The sequence below is a fragment of the Nestor notabilis genome, unplaced genomic scaffold (genome assembly GCF_000696875.1).
Source record: "Nestor notabilis isolate BGI_N333 unplaced genomic scaffold, ASM69687v1 scaffold12743, whole genome shotgun sequence".
Lineage (NCBI taxonomy): Eukaryota > Metazoa > Chordata > Aves > Psittaciformes > Psittacidae > Nestor > Nestor notabilis.
In genome coordinates, this window is record NW_009923350.1 from 28,984 (window position 1) to 38,652 (window position 9,669).

The 9,669-nt window shown below is 41.3% G+C and overlaps 1 protein-coding gene across 1 annotated transcript; it reads right to left on the reverse strand.

Moving 5' to 3' along the window:
• Nucleotides 1–4,893: 4,893 nt before the first annotated feature.
• MTFMT (mitochondrial methionyl-tRNA formyltransferase) lies at nt 4,894–9,547 on the reverse strand (the record flags this gene model as incomplete). The annotated part of the gene is made up of 8 exons (XM_010012096.1): nt 4,894–5,094; nt 5,411–5,493; nt 6,010–6,091; nt 6,646–6,737; nt 7,296–7,371; nt 7,927–8,029; nt 8,829–8,951; nt 9,335–9,547. Coding segments are annotated over 8 exons (973 nt in total), but the record flags the coding sequence as incomplete, so codon positions are not given.
• Nucleotides 9,548–9,669: the final 122 nt, after the last annotated feature.

Below are 9,669 nucleotides of genomic sequence, written 5' to 3' on the forward strand. Positions count from 1 at the left end.
GCAAGAAGCTCTCCAAGTTTCCCCAAACTGTCCCCCACTGCAGCTTAATTCTGACTTGGAGGAAAAAACTAACTGCACTCTCCGAGTCCCTGAGCATTCAAGAGCAGGCTGCTGGCAGAGCACACTAGATACACAGCAAGACAGAGAGCTTTCAAACACAGGTGCTTAAACACCATCAACAGAAAACAACCTTAGCCCAACAACCACCACTCAGTGCTAACACTTTGTCATTAGTGACGAGCCACCACACCAAGTACATTAAGAAAGTTTGGATAGGAGAAAAGCTACAGGTCCTGGCACCCACCCCTCACGAGTTTTATGCTATAATTCAATGTCAGTTCTGACTTCTCCAGCTTGCATCTACAGTCAGTGGACAGCAATGTCCTTTCTGCAACCTGAAACCTAACCCACACTCCCACATATCAAAGGAGAGCATCAGCTGAAGGAATGCAGGAAGGCTTCCACTTACCTCCTTCCTTGGCCTTAGCCTTTGGACCACCAACCTTGAGAAACAGGCTGAAGCAGGAGACCTGGCTCCTAAACGTCGGCAGGTTTGCGGCTAATGGCAAAGCATCTTCCATTAAGGTCACTTAGTTTCCAACCCTCGAATAAATCTGGTGACCTACCCCTCCTCCTGCTTTTAAGAAAGGGAAAAAATTGCTTCCCAGAAGCTATCAGGCTGTCAGGAGTTAGGATAAACAAAAGAACTAGACTCAACCTTCAAATTATTCAGGAATTTTGCAACCAACTTTTTAAAAGCCTCCAGTGATGAGTCACTTACACTTTTTATTTGTAATTTATTCAGCAGATATCAGGAATAAAGGTTTCCTAGGAAGCAGGGGCAGCAGTAAGGTTTCAGATCATGAAACAGATGCATCTAACGGCGAGTCACCAGCATGCTAAGAAATATCACTCCGACATTTATTTGAAATCCAAGATGAAGTCATCCCTACCCAACACCAGAACCCTTCTGGTGCTCAAATGTTTTGCAGTTCTACCAGTAATTTGGCTTCAGTGACCATAAACTGAGCCATACTGGATGCTGGGTCTATGAATACCTCTGCTACTTTCCCTCTTATGGCAAAAGGAGAACTGCTTTATTTTGGTAGTATCACTTTCCAATTGCTAAGGCGGCTGTACTTGACCTCAGCAGTGGTACTGGGGATTGAATCACCATGTCTATGTTTTGGAGTCAACCCTGACATGCTATTCCACACCCCATCAGTGAATGCCCCATTTTTGTTTTGTCTGTTCTGCAAAAATAATCAGACTTTCATTACCTACTGAGCTAAATCCCTACAGAGCTAGGTGAGAGCAAAGTTTCCAAAGAGACATTTTGGCTAACAGCTGCCTAGGGAACTCCAATTTCTTTTAAAGCTTCCCTACCATGCCAAAAATAGCATGCCAAAGATTTCCTCCATGAAAAAATAAATTAATCTTACCCTTTTTTCCTCCACAAAACAACTGGGGTGAAGTTCTGCATATTCAGAGCTAGGACATGAACTGTTAAGCAAGAACTGTTCAATCTTCAGTAAGTTTCTGCACAGAAAGTAATTCTGAAAAGCCTTAAAGGAAACTGTACAGATCAAAAGATTAAGTTACAAGTATAGATATCCTGGCTACAATATGGTTTAGACATTACTTGGTATTAAACAACTAACTGAAGACATTCTGTACCAGATTTTCTCGATGTTCTGTCCAGCTGGCCTTGCTTTTCCCCTGAAAAAGATGCAGTGAGCACCATCTACAGGGTTTCTGAGCACATCCCACCTCAAACTCTGCCAAAGACACAGGGAAACTCTCCCCTGTTGCTTTATGCTTTAGTTAGAGCCGAAATTACCACCTGCCAGCAATGACCAACAGCAACAGATCTCACACGAGGCACAATGTAAAACTGTCAGTCAGAGGTGTACAAGATTGCCCTACATGTTCTCTCCCATGCTAACATGCAGACACTGCTGGATGGAAGCTGATATTCCAACTAGGAGCATTAATGACAGCCAGCAGTAACGCTGCGTTGCTCTGTGTTATTTCAGACGTGCAAAGGGTAGAGACAAAGCTCTTTGCTATCACCTTTATGATAGCAGAGGAGGCTCAAAAAAGCGAAGAGTTAAAGAACTCTCAAGGAATTTTCCTCAAGTCATTCTTGGGAACTAAAAGGTTAATTTAACAGTTCGGTCATATAAAAACTTTTAACTTTAAACTGCCTGAACTTTCAATACTGTATTTTTTTCGGTGGGAGTCTCATCTCACTGATAGTTTTACTCCAGTCATAACAAACTAGAATTCATTTTCCAGTGCCTGGGGACGTGGACATCAGAAAAGTTGGGTCCACCCATGATAACAGATAAATAAAATACTTCACTTCTCCCAAGTCCAAAATTCTTTATCATTTGTGCTTGAAATGATCTATGAATTGTGGTGGCAGGGTGTTGGCTGGTTTGGGTTCTTTTTTTTATGTATTCATTATTCTGCTAATCCAAGTTCTGAGTTGGATTAGCCTGAGGACAGACCCCTACCATGCAGCTGATTAGTGTCAAAAACCTGTCTATGGGGAAGGGGCTGTAGAGATGTTCTTAATCTCAGCAAACACTGAATATTTGAATCCCAGTGATGCCTATGAGTGCTCTTTAAAAATACCTGATGAAAGATTCCCAGAAGCTTCAGTGGGTAAAACACAAGGCAAGCAGCCATACAACTGAGCCAGTGGTGTACAGAACCCCCAAATCCATCATACACACACACAAAACCCACCTACCCACCATTCCTTCTATTGCCATAAGGTGGTAACTAACCTTTCATCTGAACAGAGTGAAAGCAAAATGACTTCACGCCTTCTACATGCAAGTGAGAGGTGGGAGCAAACCTCAAAAATACATCATTTGCTTGGAAACAAATATGCCAGATTTATAACTTCTGCAGCACAAACTCCACCCTTGAGTGTGCAGTCAGAGACAAATGGAATTCTCCACAGAAGCCCAACTTCCACCTTCTTGTTGTTTCCAGATTTTGACTCTGATTCATAAGCTTGGATTTCTTGGAGGATTGTGTGTTCTGGAAAACCTGTCAGAGGCAGATTAATTGTTGGACCAATGGCAATTAAGGAAAAACACGGCAGCATCTGCTTTAACAGATGCTTCTTCAGAAAAATTTCAATCCATGTGATAAAACACATTTTTATGGAGCTTTTGCTTGCTTTCATCCAGTGAGTCACACTCCAGCACATTCAAGTTTCTGTCACCTTGAATTCCCATGAATTCAACACCTGACTTTTCAGTTCCAGACATCGCTAAGTTAAAGCTATTCCCCCTTGTCCTGTCCCTACAGGCCCTTGTCCAAACTCCCTCTCCAGGCTTCTTGTAGCCCCTTCGGGCACTGGAGCTGCTCTAAGGTCTCCCCTTAAGGAGCCTTCTCTTCTCCAGGCTGAACCAGTCCAGCTCTTGCAGACTGGCTCCAGAGCAGAGCTGCTCCAGCCCTCACAGCATCTCCATGGCCTCCTCTGGACTCACTCAGCTCCAGATCCTTCTTACGTTTGGGGCCCCAGAGCTAGATGCAGTACTCCAGGGTGGGATCTCACCAGAGTGCAGAATCCCCTCTCTCAATCCCACTGGTTACACTGCTGGAGATGCAGCACAACGGTTGGTTTCTGGGCTGCAATCACGCACAGCTGGAACACAGGGAGCTTCTTGTCAACCAACACTCCCAAGTCTTTCTCCTTAGGGCTGCTCTCAATCCAGTCTGTACAGCCTGTGTTTGTGCTGGGGATTGCCCCAGCCCAGGTGTAAGACCTTGTACTTGGCCTTGTTGAATTTCATGAGGTTCACACCAGCCCACCTCTCTAGCCTGTCAAGGTCCCTCTGGATGGCTGATGCTGCAAATCTGAAGCTAATGGAACAGTAGCTGCCAAGTCTGAGCAGCTCCAGTGGCTTTGCTTTGACTTCAGCAGTATTCAGAAAAAGCAGGAATAAGTGAGCAAACAACACTAGAGCAGCTCCCAGGATGTGGCCAGTCTTTGTTTCACTGTTATCCTCACAGTACTATATCTAAGAGAAGAAAGCAAAAGTCATCAGTTCAGGGGTTCTTCACATGAAATGCTCCTTATACTTGCCATTAACCAAAGGCAGGTTGAGGAAAAGCTTGGATTAGATTAACAACTTCTCTTCAGGCAAACACCTCTCCTAGCAAATTATAACAGTAGAACATACATTTTCATGGACGGATGGCACACATATTAACTGGGATGTATTCTAGGATATGAAAACAAAGAGGAGAAGGAAGAGATGGCAATTGATACGATTAAGTAGGAAACATAAGTAACTGATCAGAAAAGCTAAAGATATCAAAGAAAATGACCTACTGAGAAGGCGAATTCCAAGTTTTTAGAAATGGAATGAAAGAGATTAAAACAAGAAAACTATCATGGACAGCAAAAGATTCTCTAGATGTTCCCAATTAAGGCTTAAGTTAGGAATCTCAATGCAATGATACCAAGGCAAGAAAATCAAAGTACACAATCTAAGAGTCTCAGTGAGCACTAAACTCTGAATTCCAGAGAAGCGCGGGATTTTAGTATTGCCAGATTGAAGTAACTATGCACAACTTACACCTGAAGAAAGTCCTCAAAAAGAAATTGAAACCTTGTATAAAAATAAATTTATTGCTCAACAGTGGAAACAGGGATTTATTCACTATCTTTAACACTCAAAGAGATTCTCTTTCTTAATGGAGGAAACAAAAATAGTTATCATCAGGAGCGCACAATGAAAACATGCAGATGACAGTAAGATCAAACACTCTGGGAGGAAACCCCTTAACTAAGTTGAGTATTAAAGGTGGGCATTGAAATATTTTATATTACCTTACAGACATCATCTTCCACATTTTAAAATACATCTATTGTTTTATATTCTGTGACAACCTTTCCCTCTCTTTCAGAGTCTTTTTTGCCATGCTAAGTTTGAGTGTTTGAAACCTGCATTCCTGATGAACTGCTCTTGACTTTTGCTGGAACCAAGAGTGCATATATCCATTGTAGAAGTCAACTGCTGTAAGCTTCTTCTTTAATATGACTGCTTTGATTCCAACCCAGCCTTCCTAAAAGTAAACACAAACAAATGGCAGCAAGCTTCTTCCATGGTTTTAAATTATCTTTAGCTCTCACTAGGCTGACTTGCAGAATACAGTTTATTTAATGTCATCATGTTTACATTACAAGTCAAATACTTTCTTGCAAGTGAAAAGCCTGTTAGTGGAAATCAGAAGTTCTCCAAGATAGCAAGTAAGACAACTCAGGCTAATCTAAACTAGCTCAGTAAGTATGAATGGACAATTAAGACAAAAATTGTGTAACACAAACACTAAAAACTGCATCCATAGGGCAGTGAATATAAAATAAATGGGAAAAACCTACCTTGCAACGAGCTATCAGTGTTTGGGATGATTTATGGTATAAGAGTGAACCAGGAACAGCTCCACAGTCATTTAATATTTTATCTAAAAGCAAAGCAAGAGTGTCTTGCATTTTTACAGCACCAAGCACAAAAAAGTTTGAAACACTTATGTCTCTTTGAAGCACAAGTCACTATTTTGGCCAAAAATATTTTCTTGTATTCTGTGGTTTACTATACCCAAATGAGCAGGGAAGAATCAGAATAGTCATTCTGGCACTGGTACCTATCTGATCCAGAAATACTCCTCATGAGAGATCCCCAGACAATGGCATTAGAAGAGGATCTCCTAACTAACTGGAGGATTAAAATCCTCCAATCTCAGGATTCACAAGACTATACCTGCTGCTCACTCAACATCACAGACAAGGAATGCCCTTAAAACCCATTTTATGCTCATCTTTGGGCACAGAAACTTACTGCACTCTGAGCATACGTGAGACTGACTTAGTTCTGCTGGAGTTTCAGAAAGCAGTACTCAAAGCTACTGTTTAGTACAACTGCATACAATCTCCAAGTCAATGTTTGAAAGGACAGGAAAATTTAATTTAAAAGTAAATACCAGCAAAACCAGGGATATCATCCACTTCCACAAAATCCAGAAGTTTAACCGCAGTACCCTTCCAGAGTGTCTGCAAAGGAAACTGGAAACAGAAGCAGATGACACACTGAAAAGATTTTCATGACTTCCAGGCAACTGCCTATTTTTTTTCTTATGCAAGATACCTGTGACAACATTAGGGGGAAAATTTAGGTCTATGTCCAGATAAGACTTTTCGTATTATATTCAGTTTTCCTTGTTCCTCCTCATCTCACTGACAAGCAAACCATTAGCATATGCAGTAACTAGTAAAGCAGCTAGCTACAATAGCTGTTTACTGAAGCTGTGTGCACTGTTCACTGTCACCCAAAGATGTTATTACAGTGTTCTATAATCCTCTCAAATGCACCAGTGGAAATCTCAGAGCTAAAGAATCAGTACAAAACTACTGGGTTGATTTCGCCCCTGGAATCAAGTCTATGAAAATTCTCCTCTACACTAATTCTACTTCTAAGCTAAACTATGCTGGGATTTTAGAACACATGCTGGGTTTTAAAGGCTAAAATAAGTTGAGTTTCAGGCACTAGTCAAAACATCCACACCAAACTCAGACATGCTAGAGGACAGAAAAGGGTTAAAAAAATTCCACTGTCTTACCACGCTTCCTATTGCACGATGCAGTTGAATTATTTGTGTAGCTGTTTGCTCTTCCCATCTTATACAGCTCTTAGCTATAGATATTTTAGGAGCTAGAAAGAAAAAATAATAGAAGACTTCATATTTTGTTTTGCATCCTCTTGCAAACGAATAGCTGTACCATTTTATCCTATTTCAAACCCAACTTCACCCTGACCAATGGTTAGGTTTACCTCTAGCCATAGGTACCTTAGTCAACTGGAGAAAAGATTCTGTAAAAATCTTCTTTTGAGTGTTTATACTTTATTCTCAGTTGTCCTCTTATTTACCCATTGCACTGCAAACTGGTAACATGCATTTATAAACACAGCTTAACACTTTTGTCTGTGTTACAACCACCAAGAATAAACTCAGACTTTGTGACATCACTCTCGATTTTGATATTGTAATGGGCAACTGGAATAAAAACATTAATGTAGGAAGTCTGTAGAAGAAATATGAAGCTTTTTTCCCCCTCTATATAACATGTTTAAGCCAGAGAAGGCAACGGAAAGACCATACTGAGAAAGGTACCTAAATAAAATATAACCCAGCACAGTAGGAAGAAACTTAGTTTTCCAGCAGATAAAAGACAAAACGAACAAGTTGCATTAAATACGATTTGTACCTACCAAATGTTACACCTTCTTCTGGTTGTTCTTTTTTATTTTTTAAGCTTTCAGGCAAGTTTTTCAGAACTGATATCAGCTGTAAAATTAGATTTTGTACAGAGTATTAGCAAAGCTAAGAACAGTATATTTATTAATAGTACTTAATCAGTGAAACTTTCATGTGAGCTTTTAGACAATTGGGTTGGTATATTCAAGAAGACTTGTATCGTACACACAAACACACTAAAGGCATCCTTCTCACTGAATCACAATTCAAAACCCCCAAGTATTATTTTATGGATGATCCCCTCTCTGATATTAATCCCAGAACAGGCCAAAATCTGGGATTATTAAGACAGAAAAGCAGATATTCACTCAATGAAAGAAGAAACTGCACTGTTTCCATACAAAGTACGAGTTCTTCACTGAATGGAAACAGACCAGCAAGGCACAGAATCAACACTGACTGCTTATCACATACCACACAGCTTCCTCTCAGCAAGGCAAAGTGCTCACAAACACAAGTTTCAGATCATTCTCCTCTTAACAGTTACAGTCAGCTCAGAGCAAGATTAAAAAGAATTCTGTTCACACATACTAAAAGCAAGGTGCTAATGAGAACTGACACAAGCTTGAGCTTGCATGACTTTACCATGTTCGCACCCATCTTTGATAGTATCACTTCCAGCTCCTTTGCAGTACAGCGTGGAGGAACAGCAAACTCTTCTTGCTTAATAATTGGACCTACATCAAACCTGTGAGGCAAAAAACATACAAGCTCACTGGAGGAGAAGCCTCAAGTCAACCAGCAGTTAAAAACTCTATATTCAATACATTGACTCAATTACTATCATCCTTTTTTTTTTTCCCTCTGCAACTTTGTTTTTCACACATCATCAAATAATGCTTAGTTTATAAGGTAACACAGGGAAAAGAATATCAGATATATCTTGTCAAGCAAGATTTACCTGAGTTTGAATACACAGTTTACTGTTTAGAAAGCAGACCGCAGAAGAAACAACATGAAGTATTCAGAAGAAACTGTTTTCAAACTTTCCTGAGATCTATTCTGAGACAAGCATCTAAGAAAGAAAAGCTAACTGTGGTAATGTGTTGTCACAAGCCTTTTAAACCAGAGATTGTGCTGGAACTAAACCATATAATCTCTCATCCCCAGAAAGGCAACTGCTTGTCCTCTATTTCACTTACAGGATGTTACAGGCAACTCTGAGCTCTGAAAACCAGACCTTTCCCATCACATCATACCAAGCCTATCCATCTAGCTGTGTGACTGACCATTCTGTCTGTTGCCTGTAACAATGCTAAAAATTAGAGAACAGGCCTAGAGCCTGGAGTGCAAATTACACACTCACTAAAATTCTATATCTGTAGCAAGTCTCATAGGGTTAGATGAAAGTTTAAGTGTTTCAACTTCTAATATTAAACACAAACATTAGAAAAAATAGTGATTACAGAATTAGATAGTGACTTAAGTGGTGATGATTTAAAGTCCTGGGAAGCAATAGAAGCTTCTGGGAAGCACGTCTAACCCACCTTTTTGGTCTTATTTCCATAATCGTCACCCCAGTCACTTTATCACCATGAAGCACTGTGTGGATTATGGGTGCAGGACCACGCCATCGTGGGAGGCAGCTGGGATGGATGTTCAGCACGCCACTGAATTGAAATGTTTTAGGTTAGAATAGGAACAGTACCTGAAGCATTTATAAATGGATGTGCAACATTTATTACACTGAAAATACTTGAAGAATTATCTACTCAGACCTTCTAAAGTGTTACTGGTTTAAATAAACACTTAAAGGAAAACTCACAGTATATAACCTTCAGCTTTTCAGTGAACACAAAGAGAGATGAGAGGAATAAAGATAAACACATTACACTGAACATCTGCATAGGCCTCTATCAACATGTTAAAGAACAACAGTGAACCAAGAGAAGTAGGGCTCAAGCTAAGCAAACGAACCCAGGGAAGAAGCTGACCTCATGTGCTGACTCAAACACTAACAAAGCAGCAATAGATGTCCTGCCAACCCACGTACTATGGGAACTGCAGAATGAGGTCCTCGCTCAGGAGACGACCAAACGATGCCACCACACCCACATCAAACCGCCCCGCAGGTCCCGTGTGGGGCCACTCGTGAACAGGCAGCTGGAGCTCCCGGGCACAGCTCCTCACGGGCAGGTCCCCGGGCAGGCGCGAGGGCAGGGTCACCACCTCCAGCCTGGACACGAGCGAGTCCTCGCTGGGCTCCCTGGGGAGGACAAGGCGCTGAAGGGCTCACGCAGACAGAGCGAGGGGGAGGAGAAGGCTGGGCCACCTCCGCCCCGGGCTGTGCCCTCCTCAGGACCTACTCCTACAACTCCTATCCCTACC